At 42.6% G+C, this 23,876-nt stretch overlaps 1 protein-coding gene across 3 annotated transcripts in view; it reads right to left on the bottom strand.

Moving 5' to 3' along the window:
• Positions 1 to 1,420: 1,420 nt before the first annotated feature.
• STIM2 (stromal interaction molecule 2) overlaps positions 1,421 to 23,876 on the bottom strand; it is a 94,038-nt gene continuing 71,582 nt past the window's right edge. For all 3 annotated transcript variants that reach the window (XM_026687712.2, XM_087963505.1, XM_087963506.1), the window contains 8 exons: positions 21,587 to 21,702; positions 17,277 to 17,454; positions 16,689 to 16,866; positions 15,113 to 15,280; positions 13,784 to 13,884; positions 11,445 to 11,683; positions 6,764 to 6,998; positions 1,421 to 2,884 (listed from right to left, as the gene is read on the bottom strand). In XM_026687712.2, coding sequence (XP_026543497.1) covers positions 2,401 to 2,884; positions 6,764 to 6,998; positions 11,445 to 11,683; positions 13,784 to 13,884; positions 15,113 to 15,280; positions 16,689 to 16,866; positions 17,277 to 17,454; positions 21,587 to 21,702 — 1,699 coding nt within the window. In that variant the 3' untranslated portion in view covers positions 1,421 to 2,400. The remainder of the gene's footprint in view (positions 2,885 to 6,763; positions 6,999 to 11,444; positions 11,684 to 13,783; positions 13,885 to 15,112; positions 15,281 to 16,688; positions 16,867 to 17,276; positions 17,455 to 21,586; positions 21,703 to 23,876) is intronic.

The following is a 23,876-nucleotide window of genomic DNA, read 5'->3' on the forward strand; positions in this document are numbered from 1 at the left end:
TTTAAGGAAGTAGAGAAACCTTTGGATAACTTTGCCTTCTGGAAGCCCGTTACTCTTATTTTGTATCCTTCAAATCTTTAAAAAGGGAAAGGGGTTAGAGCCGTGATGGCGAACCTAGAGTGGCACACAGAGCCACTTCTGCCAGCATGCAAGAGGTTGCCTGGAAGAACCCCACTGCGCATGCGTGTGGCTCCCCCGCCAGCCAGCTGATTGTCGGGTATCTGCCACGCATGTGCGAGGGGAGACGCGTGTGTGGGAGATGCGCACATGCACAGAGGCATGCGGTGTGCAGGGGGGGTTGTGCGCGCATGTGTAGGTGGTGGAGTCACGGGCGCATGCGCAGGGGGGAGTTGTGCACACATTGCATCCTGGGTGCAGGCGCAAGCACTCATGCGCGCGCCCTTTTGGCACACTACGTAGAAAAGGTTAGCCATCACTTGGTTCGTGTTTTTGGCCCTATTCCTTCTACTGATGTCACTTTTCCCCCTTTTTCTTTTCTCCTGATGGCCTATCGCAATTGGCACACTGGCAGTTGTGTTCCTAACCCCGCAAAAGTGGCCCAACGCTATGTAGCAGTGAAACTACAATTCACACAGCATACAAATCAGTGATGGCGAACCTTTTTGTTGTGGTGTGCCGAAAGCGCATGTGCCAGCACCTACAATGCAATGCACCCCACCGCCCTGCGCATGCATGCGCAAAAACCCCCCTTTACCTGCACTGCGCATGCCCATTTGAAGCATTTTTCATCCTCCTGGGGGCTCGAGGGCTTCTCTGCAGCTTTTGGAGGCCAAAAAACGGGCCCGTTTTGGCACTTCCGGTTTCCGCACTTCCAGTATTTCCGGATGGCCTGTTTTTCGGCCTCCAAAGGCTGCAGAGGCTTCCCTTGAGCCCCCGGGAGGGTGAAAAAAAGGCCTCAAACAGGCTGAAAATCAGCTGGGAGGTGCGCATGCGCAGTGCAGGTAAGTTTGGCTGGGGCTCACATGCCCGCACAAATGACACTGTGTGCCAGCTATCCGCCATCACGGATATAAATCATGGGTATCCAACCTTGGTAATTTGAAGACTTGACTGGGGAATTCTTGGGAGTTGAAGTCCACAAGTCTTCAAGCAGCCAGTCAGACACTCCTGATTTTACATGCTATCGGCAGAACATGTTTGGGATTATTTACAACATAATACTTCTGATTAATAATGCTTAGGAACACCGGGCTCTCTTCTCTTGGAATTGCTACAGCATTCTGCATCATTTCTGCTGTTAAAAAAATAACATAAAATCTGAATATTCCCAAAAAGAAAAGTAGAATAAAGAGAATACACAGCAAGTACCGGTAATATACTGTATGTACCATTACATACAACAACAAAAACCCACAACGTTTAACTTGGAAAAGGGAATGTCTATGAACCGAACAAGTCATTGCACAATAGGATTTTTCAATTTATTATCTTTGCCACAGTACAAATATTCACAAATCAGTCGTTCTTTCACTGTCAAAGTTTGTAAACAAGTGCCCACATTTCTTCCTAACCCAGGTTTATGTTTGTGAATACCTCAGAAAGCCCATCATGGTTAAAAGGACCGACATTTTCCCGCTTGGGTATGAAATCAGAAGCCCCTCCTCTTGACACATATTTCTACCCAGGCAGCCTGTGCAAGGCCATAAAATCATAGGCTCTGGATTAGCACGATCTTTTTACAACAGGACCCAATCCATTAGGTTAATAAATGCATTTAAAATGAGGTTCCAGTCCCAGAAGTTAAACGGTTAGAAATGTTAGCTTCTATGTGGAAACAAACCTAAACAACAACAACAAAAAAACCCAACAGTGAACCAACCCAATCTCTTCCTTTATTTTTACAAGTTTAAAGCTGTTTCACTTGCAAAGATACTTTCCAGTCAGGAGAACAGTAGTGCAATTTAAGTAGTTGTACTTCATTCAAAAAGTTATGTTATGTCCAGTACACAATACCATAGCTTCTATGGAAAGATTAAGAAGATGCTCAGGTAAACAAGAAGAAGAAAAATGGCAAGCCCATGTAGGCTTACAAGTCCATTTAAAGCTTGTGTTAAAGTGTTGCTGATTTTTTTTTTTAATTTTAAAAAACATTTTATATATAAACTAAAAAAAAAAAAAAGCAGAAATAAATAGACAAATGACCGTAGTAAACTGTCTTGAAATTGGAAAAAATTTCTCATTGACAGCTGATGCAAGTGGACTTTAAAACAGAAAAGAGAGTTTGACCTAAAGAAGAGAGATTTTCTCGCTGTGGCCTAGAAAAGTCTGACAACTACATACTTAATTTAAATAATAACAATAATAATGACCGCCAAGTCAAAGAATGCCATGTGGTTGAAAGGTTGTGTGTGTGTGTGTGTGTGTGTCCTCCGAGCAGCCTTACTTGGATTTCTTCTTGAAAAGGCTCTTGATTTTGGATGGTTTTTTGTTTCGCTCTCCGTTATGACAAAGGTCTTGTGAAATGCTACTGATCCGGGAGACGGGAGAAGGTTCGTGCCGGGCTCGGCTTTCGCTGCTGGTGGAGGAACATGAGGTGTGCCGAGGCTTGGGGACAGGAACGCCGCTGCTGGAAAGCTGGTTCATGCTGCAGGACTTCTCCAGGATGCCGTTGTACACTTTGCTGGCGGGACTGAAGATCATACTCTTCGTTTCTGTCAGTCCCGCACAGTCCGGGGAACCCCGGGAGATATCGGCGGTGAGGGAGGAAGAGTCTCCGGTGGAGGATTGTTCTAAGGACACATCCTCCTGGGATGTCTTTTGAGGGGAGAGGGGTTGATATATTTCAAGGCTTGAAGGGGGAGACTGCTTCCTTCCAACGGAAGAGTTGAAGGAGTCGCTCTCGGAAACGGTATCCTGAACTTCCCTGCAACGCAGAGGAGATCAAGGGATCAAGTTAATCTGTACAGTAGGCACTCAAGACCATTCGATGGGGAACATAATAAGGTTTATACCGTTTCCCCGAAAATGACTTACCCTGAAAGTAAGTCCTAGCTTGATTTTTTACATGTGCACCCAATATAAGCCCTACTCCTAAAATAAGCCCTAATTAAGATCCCGCCCACTCCAGAGTGGACGGGTAAAAATTAAGCTAGGGTGGAGCTGCCCTACTACTTACCTTTGGACAGTTGTAGCCAGGCCTCGCACACCCCGACACCCATTTCTTCTGCAGCTGGCAAGGCATTCCTGAAGGCCTCTGTAGCTGATTACAAAGCTCCGGATCAATCCAGAGCTCTGTTACTGGCTGCAGAGGCCTTCAGGAAAGCCTTGCCGGCTGCAGAAGAAGAAGTTCCTAAAGGCTTCACACAGTGAAAAGGAGGCTGGGGCCGCCGCCGCAAATGAGGTTAGTCAGTGGATGACCTACCCCGAAAATAAGACCTGGTGCCTTTTTTGATGGCAAAAAAACATACAAGACAGGGTTTTATTTTCGGGGAAACCCAGTAAAAAGGCAGTCCTTGACTTACAACAGTGACTGTTCAAAAATACAATGACAGTTTTTCACACTTATGACCATTGCAGCAACCCCATGGTCACGTGATCAATGCACTTGGTAACTGACTCATATTTATGAGGGCCTAGTGTCTCAGAGTCATGTAACCTTCTGACAACCAAAGTCAATGGGGAAGCCAGATTTACTTAACAACCATGTTACTAACTTAACAACGGCAGTGGTTCACTTAAAAACTATAACAAAGTCGTAGAATGGAGCAAAATTCACTTAACAACAAAATTTACTTAGCAACATAAATGTTGGGTTTAATTTTGGTCGTAAGTCAAAGACTATCTGTATCTGTCAAGGCTCCACAGAATTGAAGAGTAAATAATTAGTAATTCTAATGTACATGGATATTCTCAATCATCCAGGCCATGGTTGTCCCAAAAGTGCTTTTCAAAAGGCAAATGGACTTTTGTTTTGTTTTTTCTCCTTGAAAATGTTTCGCTCCTCATCCAAGAAGTTTCTTCAGAATTTCTTGGATGAGAAGCGAAACGTTTTCAAGAGGGGAGGGGGAGGAAATACAAGAATGTCCAGTTGCCTTTTGAAAAGCATCTTTGGGATATTCTAATGTATTTGCAGCAAAAGACAAAGCAAAATGAAATGAAATGAAATAAAAATCCCTCCCCTCCCACTTGCTATCTTCGTATGTTTCCTTCGTGCTCATCTTTCTTAGCAAGCATCCTTAAATTGAGATATAATTATGTCTTCTGGTTTACATAAGAAGTAATGCTTCTATTATTTGGCTTCCGAAGATACCTGCGTATATCACAAAAGAACAAGTATTCATGTCTGCAATGTTTAATTAAGTTAAATGTTATACAGGAATTGCACCTCAGTTGTGAATAATAAATAATTTGATTCAATGCTAATCAGTGTGTGTGTGTGTGTGTGTGTGTGTGTCTGTCTATCTATCTATCTATCTATCTATCTATCTATCTATCACACATTTCTATCTACCTATCTACACACACACATTTATGTAATCCTGTTAATTAAGAATAAATGTTTAGAAATAAGAACTGTTTCTCTAATCCAACACTACTCCAAAACTATATTCACAAAGCTCCAAAATTATACCAATTTCTGTGTAAAGAAGTCTGAAAAAAAAATCTGTTGACAGTTGTAGTCAAGTTTGCAACCCCAAACATATCAACTTACAGAATGCTGTCCTTTTGTACACTTTGCAACCGACTCATAAATGTCATATAAAATGTGTATAATTTAAAAGCATAGATTATGCTCATTATGGAAGGAAATAATATGTGCAAAAATCTTCCATCCCTTTGCTGTATCTTGTTTTAAGGCTTCCAACCAGAGGGAAGGTAACATGCGGAGGAGTGGCAGATTTCAGCAAAATCCATCAGCCCCAGCTGCCCCAGCTGAGAGCATTCAATTAATAGCAGTGGTATTTCTAACGATATGGGAGGTCAACTTTTGCCTACTGAAAATATTAAGAGGGAAACTCAAAAGTCTTGAATTATGCAGAAGCTCCATTGCATTTGTTTCACAGCCAGTGACGGTTTCACTTCCATCGCAACAGCCTAAACATGGCAATTCTTTTGTGATATGTGGTAGAGAAACCAGCAAGCATATCTCTAAAAGAGAGCCTCAGGGGTGCAGTGGTTAGAGTGCTATACTGCAAGCTACTTCTGCTGACTGCCGTCTGTGTGCAATTTGGCAGATCGAATCTCACCAGGCTCAAGGTTGACTCAGCCTTCCATCCTTCCAAGGTGGGGTAGATGAGGACCTGAATTGTCGGGGGCCTTATGCTGACTCTATAAACTGCTTAGAGAGGGCTGTAGAGCACTATAAAGCGGTATATAAGTCTAAGTGTTATTGCTATTGCTAAAAGTCCGGCTATTTGTGGTCAGTAATCCTTGGTTTGATATGAAAAGCCCTATAAATAATTAGAGCTATATTTCGAAGGCTCCGCTAGGTGGCAGTGTTAATCAGTCATGTCTAACCTAGAAAGCTAAGCAGATTAGTATCTGAATGGAAGCCTATGTTGGAATCCCAGGAACCAGACTAGGAAAAATTAAAAAAAAAAAAAAACTTCCAAAGAAGGCAATAATGAGTTATTTCTCTATTATTCCAAGAAAGTTTCATGGATGTGCCCACATTAACTCAAGGGGACTCTAACTCTACTGAGAGTCTCTTCAAAATGAGATAGGCAGCAAATAAATAAATAGGTAGATAGGTAGATGATAGATAGATAGATAGATAGATGAGAGGGAGGATGGATGGATGGATGGATAGATAGATAGATAGATAGATAGATAGATAGATAGATAGATAGATAGATAGATAGATAGATAGATAGATAAAACCAATAATAATAGGATACACTATACTATTGAAGCACTACCTAAGGGCTGCCTAGATACATGGAAATTTTGAACATATTAGACCTGAATATTCTGACTTCCAAAAAAAAAAAAAAAACCCACCTTACTCAGAACTGCCTATTTACTCAGACGCTGCCTTAAAACAGTTCTTAGGTTAGGACTTGAACTTTTAAGTTTTTACCACTCATAGACTGAAGATAGACCGTAATAATATCAAAACAACCTCCCTTCCTAATCTAAGGGAGGAGTCTCCAAACGTGGCAACTTTAAGACCTGAGGAATTCTGGGAGTTGAAGTCCACAAGTCTTAAAGCAGCTGTTTTTGGAGACCCCTGACCTAAGGTGACCCCAATTTCTCTGCTGGTCACAGTCTTTCAGTTCTTAGATAAATGGATGGATGGATGGATGGATGGATGGATGGATGGACAGACGGACAGACAGACAGATAGAGAATAACATTTAACACAGCACAGTACTCAAGCAAAATGGTTCGGTTGAGATTGGCATATGTGGGACTGATTGGCGTAGCTTGTAGGGTGACACCAAAATATAATTTTATTATATTTTATTTTTCTTCATATTAAATTATTGTATTTTATTCCAATTTCATTTTAAACTGTATTTTATTCCAGTTTCATTTTAAATCATATTTTATTCCAGTTTCATTTTAAATTGCATTTTATCAGATTTTAGTAATAATTTATGTCTGGAACTCTGCACTTTGATATGGCCCATACATACATACATACATACATGCATGCATGCATACATGTGTGTATGTGTGTGTGTGTGTGTATCTGTATGTCTGTCTATCTAATTTCTTTTTGGTGCTAATGTTCAAAGTGGAGAATGCCCATAATTCATCCTCCCTCATGGTCTGTCCAGGAATGTGCCCAGATTCGTACCATTGCTTGTCAGCGGTGAAGTAAATCGCTTCCTCCTCTTCTTCGGTACGATAAGCAGCAGGGCAACTGGACACGGAAAGGAGGTCGGGGTCTGCAGAGGGCAAAGTTGCCTGCGTGTGCGCAGCGTTGGGCGTTTGCGCTGTGTGTTGCAACTGAGGCGATGACGGCACCACATTTCGCCTGGAGCGATACATGCTGCTACTCCGTGCTAAGGTGCTGGTTTTCACAGCAGACCCTGAGAACAACAGAAAAAAAAACCCGATTCAGAAGCCCCATTCCTCAGTCCAGCATCCCCACCAAAACATTACTCTGCTCCACGAAGGCAGAAAAAAACCCCTGGACAATCCTTTTTTTTATAAAACGGGGTGTTGTTGTTTTTCTTCCTAATCTTCTTTTAATGACCCCATAATCCCTTGCGGGGTGGAATCTGGGCAACTGAAGGGAGCTAGCAGAGGGTTTACTGGCCGGATGCCCTTCCTGCCACTAATGCGGAGTTTTGTTCAACAGATATATTCTCATTGTGCCCAGAGAACTGTCTGCCTCTACCTAGCATTGAACTCATAACCTCCTGATTGTGAGGTGAGAGCTCTGCTTCTAGGCCACCACACCACTCCTTTTTTTTTCCCCCATAAGTCCAGCTTCCCCACCTCCATGAAGACACAAAAACACTGAAAAATCCTTTCTTTATAAAACGGGATGTTGGTTTTTTTCTTTTCTTCCTAATGCTCTTCTTTAAAATACGACAGCCGAGGAGACAGACAAGGCAAGGGTGAAACTGAGCTCTGCTTGATGGCATTTCACAGTAGCTTTGGTTACCGCCTAGTAAGAGGCGGCCACCTGACTCAAACATTTAACAGAAACCAACACGGTTCCCTTTCCATTAAAGCCCAGGAAAAGTCTCGGGTTTTCTGTTTACGTTAAGAATATCCCACATTTATTCTGGATTTATTTTATCAATGGTTGGAAAACAGAACAAGCTAAAATTGAGTAGATGAATATATAAAGAAATAAGTCAAGAAAGTTGTAAAGATAATAGATATAAGAAACAATGATTAATAAAGAAAATGTGATTACTGTCAACTCATAAAACATTCCTATGCCTGTTTTAGTGGTTGGCCATTAAAAACAAGAGTGGGGGGGAGGAAATCTGGAAGAACAGTTCAAAGCAAAACTACATTCCAACTCTTTATCTTTAAAAGACTGTAACTAAAATACCAGAGTTTTTGCCCACAAATATATTTAATTGGAGAACATGAAGGATGACACCCAGCCTGTGAACGTGCTCAATTGCAGAATCTGATTTATGAGTCACACGGGGGCGGAGGGAACAGGGTCATAGGTGACTGTAAATTACATGTGCCAGAGTTGGCTTCATACAGGGCAATACCAGTATATCTCCTCTAATGAATCCTTTCAAGTTTTTTGAAGTTTGGCTCGAGAATCATGATTTAATTCGGGCAATTGCTGGAATCCTGACAATTACTATTATATTGTTAAGAAAATATATTAATTACAATTGTTAGCACAAGGCATATGTACCCAGTCGACACCCTGTATGAATGAAAGATGGAATTACTGTAAATATTTTAAAAAAATAAAAATATTGAAGAAGAGAAAAAGAATTTTCTGCATTGAGGTGTGAATCTTTGTGTGGGGTGGGGTGGAAATGGAACTTTAATGGTGTGTGTATGTGTGTGTGTGTGTGTGTGTGTGTGTTGAGAATAGCTAGACTACTCTACACACAGAAATAGAACTTTAATGTTATAAATATATGTATGTATGTATGTATGTATGTATGTATGTATACTTTAATGTATGTATGTATGTATGTATGTATGTATGTATGTATGTATGTATGTATGTATGTATACTTTAATGTTTATATGTATATATGTATGTATGTATGCATGTATATGTTGAGAGTAGCTAGACTACACACAGAAATAGTAGGTCATCTCGATCCCCACAAATGGACAAGTGGCTGAAAAAATGGATGGAGTTAGCAGAGATGGTCAAACTGACTCTTTTGATCAAAGAAAAAAAATACTTTTATTTCTACTTGGAAACCACTTCTGGACTTTGTGCTTGAGGTGAAAAAAAAAATCAAATCTTTGATTCTGGGTTTTACCGATTAGATCGGGGTGTCAAACTCAAGGCCTGTGGGCTGCATCAAGAGCAAGGAAGGAAAAATAAGGAAAGAGGGGAAGGAAGAAGAAAGGAGAATGAAGAGGGAAGGAAAAAGAAGAAAAAGGCAGGCGGGCGGGAGGAAGGAAGGAAGGAAGGAAGGAAGGAAGGAAGGAAGGAAGGAAGGAAGGAAGGAAGGAAGGAAGGAAGGAAGGAAGGAAGGAAGGAAGGAAGGAAGGAAGGAAGGAAGGAAGGAAGGAAGGAAGGAAGTGAGGGAGGGTCTCAAGGAAGTCCTGCATTAGCATTTGGCCACCACAGTTACCCCCGACATGAGTCCCATGTCACGCCCACCATGGCCACACCCACACCTGGCCATACACATCATGGTCCCGCCCATTCCCAGCCCTCCGAGGTCAAATACAATCCTGATGCGGCCCTCAATGAAATCGAGTTTGACACCCCTGGTCTAACCTATCGAAGGGAAGGATTAAGGGGGACATGAAAACTGTCTTCCAGTATTTGAGGGGATGAGAAGAGAAAGATGGCCTATTTTCCAAAGCACCTAAAGGCAGGACAAGAAGGAAAGGGTGGAAGATCATTGAAGAGAGATCCAACCTAGAACCTAGGTGAAATTTCCTAACAGTGGGAGCAGTTAATCAAAGGAACAGCTTTCCCCACTGGACATTTTCCAAATTAGACTGGATAACCATTTAACTGGGATACTATAAGGGTTGGACCAGAAAACTCCCAAGGTCCCTTCCAGCCTTGATTCTACCTTCTGCATCTCAGCAACCACATTTCTTTGAGAGGCAAAATGAGCCAAATCCTATTCCAGTGCTGCAGAAATGAGTACCTAGTGCAGAGCCTCCATCAGCACTTCCATATGTCTATGGAGATTCTCAAGTCATCCAGGTCATGGTTGTTCCAAAGGTGGTTTTCCAAGAGGCAACTGGACTTTCTGGTTTTTCTCTGAAGGCGTTTCGCTTCTCATTCCATTCCCCACCATCCAGTAAGAGCTGAAGAAGCTTCTTGGAAGAGAAGCGAAAAGTCTTCAAAGGAAAAACAGAAAGTCCAATTTGCGTCTTTTATATTCCTTGCAGACGGCTGGTCATTTGTATTCTTTTAGATCCATGATGCCGAACCTGTGGCACGCATGCCACAGACAGGTGGCACGCAGAGCCATTTGGGCGGGTACGCAAGCCCCAGGCAAACTTACCTCACTGCGCACGCTGATTTTTTTCAGCCAGTTTGAGGCCTTTTTCGGCGTCCCAGACACTCGAGGGAAGCCTCTGCAGCCTTTGGAGGCCGAAAAACAGGCCCATTTTTCGGTCTCCAAAGCTGCAGAGGCTTCCCTCGAGCCCTCTAGGAGGCCCAAAAAGGCCTCAAATGGGCCAAAAATTCAGTTGGGAAAGGCATGCATGTGCAGTGCGGGTAAGGGGGTGGGGGGAATTGCACGTGCATGAGCAGGGTGTATGTGTGTGGGGGGGTGCGCGCATGCATAGGAGGCCGTGCACATTGCCTTCTGGGTGCTGGTATGTGCGAGCGCGCATGCAATTTTTGGCACAGGATCCCCAAAAGGTTAGCCACCGTTTTAGAGAATCATTGAGGCCACTTGGGGGTTTGTCCACACCCATTTGCACTACTCAGGTGACCCTGAGGACACAAACAAACCCCAAGTGGCCTCAATGACTCTCTAAAAAGAATGCAAATGACCAGCTGTCTGCAAGGAATATAAATCCTCCCATTCCACAACATCCAGTCAGAGCTGAAGAAGCTTCTTGGATGAGAAACGAAATGTCTTCAAAGAACAAACAAGTTGCCTCTTGAAAAAGCACCTTTGGGACAACCATGACCTGGATGACTAAAAATCTTGTTGTGGTTCGCCGGCAGCTGCTGTGCAGACATCAGCAGAATCGGACAGTGGGGAAGAACAGGGACCAGTCTGGGAGTCTGGGGAGGACTCAGATGAGGGTCCTATGTCCAATGCAGGGATGGGACCAGGACCATCTGGGAGTGGGGTGCTGACTCTGGAGCCTCCGGAGTCTGGCAGTAGTGAGGCAGAGGAACAAGGCGAGGCTGTTCCCAGTGCGCATGTGTGCAGAGCTGCTAGAGAGCAAGAGCAGCTGAGGCAAAAGGGGCAACTCAGGAGTAAGGCTTGGAGGTGATTGCCCCACCCATAAGGTATAAAAGAAGTGCAAAGGTAGAGAAACCTTTGCAGGAAGCAAAGTCGTTCGCTCTGTTTGGATTAAACCCTCTGTGTAGACTTATACTTCGGTTGGATTTTTTAAATTCATTTGGCCCTTTAGTTGTTGGCAGCAATTCAAAGGAGAGAAAGGTGGGTGCTTATTTCAAGGGACTGTTTGGGACTCATTATAGGCTGGGAATGAACATAATTCCCAGCATTGAAACAAAAAGAGAGTTGTTTGGACTAAGCATGTGCTTAATTACCGTCTCGGGAAGCCTTGGTCAGAATCTACCTCCACAGACATTTAGCGAGCCACAATAACGTGTGTCTCCCCGTCATCCAAGGTCATCAGAGATATCCCACACCACATACCATGAAACTGGGAAACGATGGGAGGGGTATCTTCATCGAGGTCATCGACTCCCCCCGCGATTGGGTAGGGTGGGATGGACACTCGCGGCATGACCACCCAACTGTGGTCAGAGTAGAGGGAGGAGGTGAGGCTTGGCAGCCCTGAGTTATAGGCTATTTGGAAGCCACAAATCTTCTCAATCTGCTGCCATCGGTAGAGTCGTTCTCTCAAGCAGGTAGTTAATTCAGAAAGTGCTTTCCTAGGGAGAGGTCAAGAGATTAAAACAGGCCCTGTTAGGTTGCCCTCGACGTACAACAGCTGGTTTAGTGATCGTTTGGAGCAGTGGTGCGTTTCAACAATGTTTACCACCGGTTCGGTGGCTGTGGCTTGGTGGGCATACTTTTGTGTGCACGCACACATTTGGCGCATGAGAGCGCGCCAAATGCGCACTTTGCACAGAGGCTTTCTGACTCCCCTCCTGCAATCCTGCACTCTCTTTCAGTTGCTCCAGCAGCTGCCGTGCGGCAATCTGCGGTGCCACGCAAAGCAGCTGCACTTCAAAAGCAGGGAATACAGGTTAGTATGGGAGCCCAGACAGGCGGGTGGGCCCAACAGCAGAGGGTCAGAGGGAATCGGTTCGGTCTCCGCTGCTCATCAGCGCTACCGGCTCGGCCGAACCGGTAGAATACCACCACTGGTTTGGAGTTACAATGCCGGTGAGAAAAAAAATGTCTGACACTTTTTTCACGTTTTCCCCCACTTATGGCCGCTGCAACATCCCCGTGGTCTCGTGATTTGCATTCGTAAGTTGGACAACCGGTTCGCATTTAATGACCTTGGCTGGGTCCCCGGGCTCACACGATCTGCTTTGGCGACGCTCTGACAAGCACCGTCCATGGGGAAGGCCGGATTCACTTCACAAAACCTGTTACTGATTTAACAACCCCCAGCGACTCCCTTAACCAACGGCCAGTAAGGAAAGCCGTAAAATAGGGCAAAACTCGCTGAACTGATTTCTCACTTAGCAACCTAAGTGAGAGGGCTCAATTGAGGTCGTAAGTCAAGGACTTCCTGTAGTTAAATACCAGTCAGCCACAAGGCTTCTGTCTTCAGTGCCACACCATCCTCAAGAACAACCCTATGTAAAATTACCCACAGCTAACTGAGAAACGACAAAGGTGTCCTTTACTCTATGCAGGCCCAGTGCAGGACAGAACACAGCTGACAGAAATGCTGAACCTGGCCAAAGGTTTTCCCAACTACAGCATCTACCTGCTGCCCCAGCAGGTGCTGTGGGTCCACAAGGACACCTGGGCTGAGCATTACTTCATTTAAGAGACATGTTGTTCCATACATACAGGAGCAATATTGAAGGCTAATTCTGCTGACTGCCGGACTGCCAGCTGTTCAGCAGTTCTATTCTGACCGGCTCAAGGTTGACTCAGCCTTCCATCCTTCCAAAGTTGCTAAAATGAGGATCCAAATTGTTGCAGAGGTGCTGACTCTGAACCGCTTAGAGAGTAAAGCACCGTAAAGCGGTATATAAATCTAAGTGTTATTGCTAATCCAATTGTGCTCCTTCCCTCTTCATCTTTTTAATTAGGGTGATATATGTTTTTTATATAGTGTTGTATTCATATTATTAGATTTTATATAAGGGGTCCTTAAAATGGGTGTTGTGGTCTGCCAGCAAAGCTGGCAGCAGACTCAGACAGTGAAGAGGTTGGGGAGGAACATGGGCCAGTCCTGGAGTCTGGGGAAGGCTCTGATGAGGGTTCTGCGTCGGAGGCAGAGATGGGGCCAGGGCTGTCCGACAGTTATCAGCTGCCATCAGAGTTCAGTGGGGCAGAAGAACAGCTGGAGCCTGTTCCCAATGTGCGCATGTGCAGAGCTGCCAGGAGAAAGGAACAGCTAAGGAACAAGGGTCGATTCGGGAGTAAAGGCTCAGGTGGACGGTGAATGGCCCCTCCCATAGGGAATAAAAGAGGAGCGAAAGGGGAGTGATGTTTGCAGGAGACAATTAGTTCAATTCATTAGGGTGAAGATCTATTCCTAATGTCTTACCAAGTAACTGATGCTACAGTGTGGCGTTTTGAAGATATCAGCCTGGCAACTCTCCAAGCCTGATAAAGGCCTGTAGTTGTGAAATCTCATGAAAGACTGTTTGCCGGGACTTTGCTGGAGAGGAATTCACTTTAAACAAAATAAAAGGGGTTTTATCAGGACAACGGCTTCGTGCTGTTGGGGAAGCCTAGGTCAGAACAATGTGTGCACCCCACTTACAAAACAAAAAACAAAAAACAAAAATCCAATTTTCCGTAACCAGCAGAAAGGGCATCATGCCCACTCAATGTCTTACTTTGCTTCCAGAATCTTGTGGTCCACTTCATCAAGTGAAGAGCTGTGTGCAACGTGTAATGTTCCAAATACAGTATTTCTCTTCTTTTTAATCTTTTCTGCCTGAAATGAAACATCACAGGGATTTGAAGGGGAAGAGAGACGAATTTCCTTTCTTGTGGTCGGTAGCTGAAGAGACATTCTGTCTTAGTGGCATCTTCTAAACAAAACAGATGTTGTTCTCCCTTTGGTCACTTGGGTAGACTACGGGATGCTGCTTTTGAGCCCATGGTCAATGAGATCTGCAGATGGTCTTCAGTGACCAGTAACAGAAACATGTAATAGTCAAGGCTGAAACCTTATTTCAGAGGTCTCCAAACTTGGCAACTTCAAGACTTGTGGACTTCAGCTCCCAGAATTCCTCAGCCAGCTTTGCTGTTGAAGTCCAACAAGTCTTAAAGTTGCCAAGGTTGGAGACTCCTGATTTAAAGCATAGGCAAAAATAACATTTTTTTAAAAAAAAAATCAAGTCATGAATATCTGGTCTGGCTGCGTCCAGTAGAAAAGCTGAGAGAATCCCAGGGAAAGCTATGGAGGGTGCAACTCTTCAAAACAGAGGTTACAGGCCTGAGAATGGGGGTGGGGGACGGGACAGGGGAATGTGGCACTCTTGAATTCAACGGGTTACCCCCTTTTTCACACCATTTGAAATGGATTTCAAGATCCAGGAGCAGAAAGTTCCATCCTTCCTCTGGATGATTTGAAACCATGCCATTATTACGCTGCAGCATCTCAGCATCCTGGAGCATTTGCACCAAGACAAATTCCTTGTGTGTCCAATCACACTTGGCCAATAAAGAATTCTATTCTATTCTATTCTATTCTATTCTATTCTATTCTATTCTATTCCTATTCCTATTCTATTCTATTTCCATTTCCATTTCCATTTCCTGTTCTATTCTATTTCCTATTCTATTCTAATTCTATTCTATTTCCATTTCCTGTTCTATTTCTTGTTCTATTTCTATTTCCATTTCCATTTCCTGTTCTATTCTATTTCCTGTTCTATTTCTATTTCTATTCCAATTCCAATTCCAATTCCAATTCCATTTCCTATTCTATTTCCTGTTTCTGTTTCTGTTTCTGTTCTGTTCTCCTAAGGCCAGCAGATTGAGGTGTCCCAATCGTGGCCTTTTAAAAGAGCAAATGGAACATTGAGGACCTCTCAAGAAAGTTACACCGCCGAGCCGGCTTGTGGTGATAACCCTACATTCCTGAGATGTTGATCGACAGCCACCGAGCCCACAACCTTCCATTTTGACCCAAATAATTTTCAAGCGTGCAGCTTTACCTCATCCTTGGCGATGGCTAGCTGCATTTCTGCATTTTGCCTCTTAATGTTGTAGTACTGGACTTCCACTTCGTGCGTGAGCTGCAGCCACTTCTGCAGCGCATCGGGAACAGACCAATTGCTTCGCAGTTCAAACTCCTTCTCTGCCTTTTTTAAGGCCATACGGACCTAAAGTGGGGGATGAAAAGGCGATAGATTTGATAAAAGACGCTGGGCCATTAACCATTTTGCCCGAGACAACGTCTGACAGAACCAGTTGAACATTTTATCTAGTCTAGTAAAAAGAAGGAGACATGATAGCAGTCTTCCAATATCTCAGGGCTGCTCCAAAGAAGAGGGAGTCAAGCTATTCTCCAAAGCACTTAAGGGCAGGACAAGAAGCAACGGATGGAAACTAATCAAGGAGAGAAGCAACCTAGAACTAAGGAGAAATTTCCTGACGGTTAGAACAATTAATCACTTGTGAATGCTCCAACATTGGAAGTTTTTAAAAAGATGTTGGATAACTATTTGTCTGGAGTGGTGTAAGGTTCCCTGCCTAGGCAGGGGGTTGGACTAGAAGACCTTCAAGGTCCCTTCCAACTCTGTTATTCTATTCTATTTATAAGTAAGGCTAGGATAAGGGGGTAATGAATCGATCAATTAATTGATACATCTGAAAGAAAAGCCTTCAGTTAGCCAAATAGAAGATGAATCTACATCTTCTTCTAGTTTGTTGCATAGGTAGCCTGTAAACATTCCGTTTTCTACTCCCATAGATAAAATTATCCTGTTTTTATCCACATAGTTCCGCTTTCTGAAATGCATTTCTGTGACTGACCTCAATTTGCCTCGCCAATTTACAGTTGCATTTATTTCTGACTTTATTGTTTATTTTTCTAGAATATAATGATGGAGGCCCTTTCGTTTGAAGATCAGATCCAATTCCAGATTGGACACTTCTATTCTGCCCTTCAAAAGCCACAGTAGAGCAGGCCTTTATCAAAGAAATGTACAGCGATAATTGCTGTCCCAAAGGTGCTTTTTTTTTTTTTTTTTCCAAGAGGCAAGTGGACTTTCTGGTTTTCCTTTGAGGATGTTTTGTTTCTCATCCAAGAAGCTTCTTCAACTCTGACTGGATAGCAGAGGATGGAAGGATTTATATTCCTTGCAGACAGCTGGTCATTTGCATCCTTTGAGAGTCGTTGAGGCCACATGCGGGTTTGTCCACACCCATTTGCACTACTCAGGTGACTTTGAGGACACAAACAAACCCCAAGTGGTCTCAACGACTCTCTAAAAGAATGCAAATGACCAGCTATCTGCATGGAGTATAAATCCTTCCATTCCTCACCATCCAGTCAGAGCTAAAGAAGCTTCTTGGAGGAGAAGCAAAACGTCTTCAAAGAAAAAACCCACAGTCCAGTTGCCTCCTGAAAAAGCACCTTTGGGACAACCATGACCTGGATGGCTGAAAGTCTCCATAGACAGAGATAATTGCTGTTAGATGCAGAGTTCAACGTTTTTTACAAGAATTTTTGCAAGCACCACGGAACCCAGATGGAAACTAAAACTTAGACTGTAACTTGAAAAATACCTGCACCAGCTCCTCTTCTGCGTATTTTAGTCTGCTGAGTTCACACTCGGCTCCTTCTCTCAACTCTTTGAGCCGGCAGGCTTCTCGCTTGGCATCGCTGATTTCATCCATCATCTTGCGTTCTAAGTTCTGCTTCTCTACGGCAACGGTTCGATTCTCTTCCTGTGCTTTTTCAAGCCTTTGAAGGTAAACATTTTTAGCAAAAAAATAACCACATTTATCTCGTTCGGTTCAATTCACTTGGGCAAACACATTAACATGATTCTAAGCTTCGCATAAAAGTGGAGGAAGAACAGTGAATGATTGCCAATCTGTTGACAAATCGGTCGGGTTTTATTCTGAAATTATGCTAAATCAGACCAGGAGCATTTTGGCTTAATCAAACATGTCAATTATTCCTCTTAACACAAGCTTAACTTACGTTAACGAACTTAACTAAGCTTAACATAGGGAGAATGTAAAAAGCAAAGGGGCAGCTGGAAGCCAATGTTTTCTCAGCTTTGGGGCCTGTCATATTTTGTAATAACAATTTGGGTAAAGTTTTTGAACACCTTAATGGAGTATATTATCCCAGGCGTTCTCAAATACCTTTCTTGCAATTCACAAAGGGATAGTTCGGCGGTCTGGAGACTTTCCAGGTCTTTCATCATTTTGGTAACGTGCTCTTTTGAAGTCTTGTTCTGCGTATAGGCAAACCAGCAACCGCCGATACCAATCATGATGGAGATTGTGAGTACAAAATCTTTCATCCAATTGTGGGGTGGGCCTAGAAAAAACAGTTAGGTGAGTTTGGAAAAAAAATGTATTTCGGCATTTTTCGGATAAAGAAAATAGACACACTGCTATTTCTTCTCGGACGTAAACTTGAGAAAGATTTTGAAAATTCTCTTTTAGTAGAAAGTACATGTTAGTCAGACACGTCTTGTGGTAGAGTTTGCAAATTTGGCTTGTTTCCACTTTACTAATTAACCACAGTAAAATAAATAACCAAAGTTTAGGCTTTGATCACAGGCTAAGTTAATTCATCTAAATGTGTGATGCCCCTGTTAGAATCTGATTCCGAGAGAGAGGAGGAATAGCCAACAAGGAGTGGGAGTGTGGCTCCCAAGGTTGTGAAGGAAACTGAGGAAGGGCAGAGGCTGGCTGAGTAGTCAGAGGAGGACCCAGGCCCATCGCCTCTTCATCCTAGGGCACGCAGGGAGGAGCGAATAAGAGAGCAACATGAATGGGGTGGTCTATGGGGGAGGAAAGGGTCCCGATCCCCTTCATGGGCTGCAGCTGTGAGGACTGTTTAAAAGGACAAACTGCGCATAGCCCAGTGCTGGAAACAAAGTGTGAAATAATTCTAGTATTTCAGTTCTTATCTGAGTTCTAGCGTCCTTCCCAGTGTGTGTATTTCGATATCTGTGGACATCTTCAAGCCCTTAACCTGCTTGTCTCATTAATTGCTTCAGTGTGGTTTGTGTTGTTTTTTTCTATTTATAATTTATATGTATTTTGAGTTTGAATGGAATTTCTTCCTTTTCGCAACTGTTTGTGGGGGAGTTTTTTCTCCAGTGAGTGATAATTGGACCTTTGAAGCCAAGTTGAAGGAATTAAAGGGACTTCACCTGTTTCTGTGACTTTGTTGCTTTTGTATCCCACCCTGGGTCATCACAAAAGGAGAAACAAAAACGCACCAACCTCATTGTGGTTGGCAGAGCATAGGAGAAAGAATTAAGGAAACCCAAAATTACTTAACATTGTTACATTTAAACCAGCCATTCTAAAAAGCATTCCTCTTGAAAATTATTTCCCATACAGGTTCACTACAGTAAAAGCAAGGCAGGTGGGCTTCAGACTGACTTCTAAAGAGTATCGCTGAAAGAACTGTTTCCAGGACTGTAATATAACTTGTTATGGAAATACAGAAAAGGATCCAGCTACTTTAATGAACTGCCACCCAATTGCAGCATTCATTTCTCTTCTGCATTCTGATGCAGTATTTTGGATTCAAGTCAAAAGGACCGACCAGCCCCAATATGAATTACATCTTTTTAAAAAAAAATTAAAATTCAACATGACCACAGTTGAGCCCAAAATTTATGTTGCTAAGTGGGGTTTGGCCCCATTTTACGAGCTTTCTTGCCACAGTTGTTAAAAGTGAATCACTGCAGTTGTTTTAAGTCATTAAGTATGAAATACAGTCATAAGTCACTTTTTTTCAGTGACGTAACTTTGAACGGTCAATAAATGAGCTATTGTAACCGGAGGATTACCTGTACTCAAAAGCTGGCAGCACGAGGCCAACCGTTGAAAATATATCGCCTTCCACTAATCATCATTTAGCTTGATGAGCTCGGAGTCAACTGTTGCTTTGAAAACTACCTTACTTGAATTTATGTCCTCTTTCACAGGATCTAACCTAGTCCAATTTTATTTATTTATTTTACTTAAAAAAAACCTGTTTCCAAAGAACTAAGTGCATCAACCAGCTTGAGGGTTGCATTCTGTAAGCTGGGATCTGCCCCCACACTTCTGAAATTGAAAGAATCCCATAATAATCTCACAGGGTGCTATTTGACTTGCTTAAAGAACAAGATATCCAGTTGGGCAGGTGTGAGTCTAAAATAGCCTCGCAAAACAAATCTGAAATAAATAAATAAACACAGAAAATAGTTTACCAGCCTAAGATGCATATCCAAGTCCATTTCAGTCATTTGTGACTCAACAAAATGAAAAGAAATAAAATGTAAAGCATCCCCTCGGCCCTGGGAAGCAATTAATAATCACAATTTCTCAAGTGCCTGGCCTAAATTATATTTGAATAGCAGAGTCTTAGGTTGCTGTATGCGAATGCAACAGGCTTTCCAAACTGAGGCAAAGGCGAGAAGGAGAACACCACAAAAACTAAAGCGGCTTTACAGATTTTCAACATTTTAATTTTCCTAACATACAGGTGAAACTCAAAAAATTAGAATATCGTGCAAAAGTTCATTTATTTCAGTAATGCAACTTAAAAGGTGAACCTAATATATGAGATAGACTCATTACATGCAAAGCAAGATAGTTCAAGCCATGATTTGTCATAATTGTGATGATTATGGCTTACAGCTCATGAAAACCCCAAATCCACAATCTCAGAAAATTAGAATATTACATGCAATCAATAAAACAAGGATTGTACATAGAACAATATTGGACCGCTGAAAAGTATAAGCATGCATATGTACTCAGTGCTTGGTTTGGGCCCCTTTTGCAGCAATTACTGCCTCAATGCGGCGTGGCATGGAAGCTATCAGCCTGTGGCACTGCTGAGGTGTTATGGAAGACCAGGATGCTTCAATAGTGGCCTTCAGCTCTTCTGCATTGTTTGGTCTCATGTCCCTCATCTTTCTCTTGGCAATGCCCCATAGATTCTCTATGGGGTTCAGGTCAGGTGAGTTTGCTGGCACAGTAATCCCACAGTCATTGAACCAGGTTTTGGTGCTTTTGGCAGTGTGGGCAGGTGCCAAGTCCTGCTGGAAAATGAAGTCAGCATCCCCATAAAGCTCGTCTGTGGAAGGAAGCATAAAATGCTCCAAAATTTCCTGGTAGACAGCTGCGCTGACCCTGGACTTAATGAAGCACAGTGGACCAACACCAGCAGATGACATGGCTCCCCAAATCAACACAGACTATGGAAACTTCACACAGGACTTCAAGCATCTTGCAGTGTGTGTCTCTCCATTCTTCCTCCAGACTCTGGGTCCTTGGTTTCCAAATGAGATGCAAAAGTTGCTCTCATCAGGACTTTGGACCACTGAGCAACAGACCAGTTCTGTTTTTCTTTAGCCCAGGTAAGACGCTTCTGACGTTTGTTGTTCAGGAGCGGCTTGGCAAGAGGAATACGGCATTTGAAGCCCATGTCCAGGATCCGTCTGTGTGTGGTGGCTCTTGATGCACTGACTCCAGCCTCAGTCCATTCCTTGTGAAAGTCCCCAACACTTTTGAATGGCCTTTTCCTGACAATCTTCTTCAGGCTGCGGTCATCCCTGCTGCTTGTGCACCTTTTTCTTCCACACTTTTCCCTTCCACATAACTTTCTATTAATGTGCTTTGATACAGCACTTTGGAAACATCCAAGTTCTTTTGCAATTACCTTTTGAGGCTTTCCCTCCTTATGGAGGGTGTCAATGATGGTTTTCTGCACAACTGTCAGGTCAGCAGTCTTTCCCATGATTGTGCTTCCTACTGAACCTGACTGAGAGACCATTTAAGGGCTCAGGAACCCTTTGCAGGTGTTATGGCTTAATTAGCTGATTAGAGTGGGGCACTTTGAGCCTAGAATATTGAACCTTTTCACAATATTCTAATTTTCTGAGATTGTGGATTTGGGGTTTTCATGAGATGTAAGCCATGATCATCTCAATTATGACACATCATGGCTTGAACTACCTTGCTTTGCATGTAATGAGTCTATCTCATATATTAGGTTCACCTTTTAAATTGCATTACTGAAATAAATGAACTTTTGCACGATATTCTAATTTTTCGAGTTTCACCTGTATGCAACTGGATCTGGATTGTTCTCCTATGAATGGGCTTTATACAGCATGTGTACAGGAAGAAAGCCCGCAGGTCAGAAGTTGTATTGCTACAACAACTAGTATTTTCTATTCTGATTCAAGAGAGTAGTTGGGCACTTGATGTAAATGTTCACATCTTCCCTTCTGCTTTTTATTTCGTTCTCCTCACCGACACAAATATACACAATGGATGGACATTCATTCACAAAGACACTAAGTAATAGCATTCTTGTAAATACCACTAGGTTATACCCTGAAGCCCAGATGTGGGAGAAATATTAAAAAGCATAATTCTGCTAGTTCGTTACAAATAACGCATGCTTTTATGGAAGGTAGTGAAGATGTACTAACGTGTAAGAGGTCCAAATAACACCACATCCAAGGCCTTCAGCTGAAGTTTCTGCCTGTGGCTCCGATCAATAATTTTCAACTGAGACATCATAAATGCAGGTTCATTAACTGCTATCCTGTGCACAATAAAATGGAGGTTTTAAGAACGCTGTCTTGAAGAGAACTGTTAAGGGCGTAACTAAAATGCACACTGTGTCATGTTCAAAAATCTACAATCAGAGGCGCTGTTTTTTTCTATTGACCATATTTTTCCATGTATGAGACACTACTTTTTCTTTAAAATATTTACTTGAAAATGGAGGGGCGTCTTATACACGGGGGGGCCAAGAGGAGAAGGCGTGGCCTATCCCCATCCTCCCGCGATAGCCAACTCACCTTGGGTGAACCAGTTAAATTACACACACACACACACACACACACACACACACACCGGCTATCAAAGTGGATCCTGGGCGCTGTGCTGCAATGGAGAAATGGGAAACGGAGCAGCCGGTGTGAGGGAAGGAGGAGGCCACTTTCCCTCTTTCTTCTCCCTGCTCCTCCTCAGGTTAGCAAAGAAATACTTGGGGGGAAGTGAGGGCATCTGGGCGCGAGGCGCTGAAACGGGCCCGTCTCTCTCCAGCACTTGCCCAGGCCCACAGGAAGGAAGACCGGCATCTACCGGCACTTAAATCCGGCGGCATTCCAGATTTCTGAATTTGGGGTAAGAAAAGTGGGGGGAGGGGCATCCTATGCATGCGAGTGTCTTATAGACGGGAAAATACGGTACCTGTTTCATGGATTACAGATACAGAAATAATATGTCTGTAATATGCTAAAGTAAATAGAGGTAGTCCTCGACTTATAGCCACAGTCAAGCCCAAAATTTCTGTTGTTAAGTGAGAGATTTTTTAAGTGAGTTTAGCCCCATTTTATGACATTTCCTGCCACAGTTGTTAAGGGAATCACTGCAATTATTCAGTTAGTAACCTGGTTGTTAAGTGAACCTGGCTTCCCCATTGACTTTGCTTATCAGAAGATCCCAAAAGGGGATCCCATGACCCCAGGACACAACAATGGTCATAAATATGAACCAGTCACCAAGCGGCTGAATTTTGTTCACCTGATCATGGAGATGCTGTAAAGGCCGTAACTGTGAAAAATAGTCATAAGTCACATTTTTCAGTGCCATTGTTAACTTTAAACGGTCACTAAATGAACTTTTGTTAGTCGAGGACTACCTGTATACAAAAATGTCCATCTGTGAGATTTGTGCAGCAGGTTACAGATCATCCTACATAAGGGATGAATCCATTCTTCCTCAATAATGTTATATCCTTCTCCTCTTCCACCTCCATCACCTCCTTCTCTTTATCCTCATCCACCTCCTCCTCACCTTCATCCACATCCACATCATCATCAGTATTGTGGTGAGAGCAAAGACTTCATGTCCAGAAAGCTAAATTTGGTGTGTGTGTGTGGGGGGGGGTGTTTGTGGGTGTGGGTGTGTCCCATGAGTGCAAAGCTTAAAGCTGTTATTTTGTCCCTTAAATCCCTTGTATATGAAATACAGTTTACAATGCTCCTACTAAAGAGATGTGTGCTGTGCTGTGCTGTTGCTCAAGAGACGTGTAGATTGGTACAATTTTAGGAAGCATTTAAAAATAATGGACATAAATGCCATATAATCATATATAATCATTACAGATATAATTGCGTCATGTAAATTTCACTAAAGAAAAGAATCTGTAAACAATATCTTAACATAAATGTATCTAAATCGCTTTGGCATCAATATATTTCACTGTTCATGTTCAATGCACGCTGGAAGCATGATAAAAACAGAGAAAGTATGTTTCACAGAAAATGCTTCTTTTTAGTATCCTAGTATGATTTATGTTGATTGCTTATTTAGTATCCTAAATCATTATATGATTTATGATGAATACATTTTTATGATGACCTGTTGTTCTGTTCTGTTTTGTTCTATTCTTCATTCCTCCATTCTATTCTATTCTATTCTATTCTATTCTATTCTATTCTATTCTATTCTATTCCCATCCCATTCTTTTTCTCTATTCTATTCTATTCTATTCTATTCTATTCCAATATCTATATTCTATTCTATTCTATTCTATTCTATTCTATTCCATTCCCATTCTTCTATCCTATCCTATTCTATTCTATTCCATTCTTTTTCTCTATTCTATTCTATTCTATTCTATTCTATTCTATTCTATTCTATTCTATTCTATTCTATTCCCATCCCATTCTTTTTCTCTATTCTATTCTATTCTATTCTATTCTATTC

The sequence above is a fragment of the Notechis scutatus genome, chromosome 4 (genome assembly GCF_049901735.1).
Source record: "Notechis scutatus isolate UNSWTSFEM ecotype Mainland chromosome 4, rNotScu1.2, whole genome shotgun sequence".
Lineage (NCBI taxonomy): Eukaryota > Metazoa > Chordata > Lepidosauria > Squamata > Elapidae > Notechis > Notechis scutatus.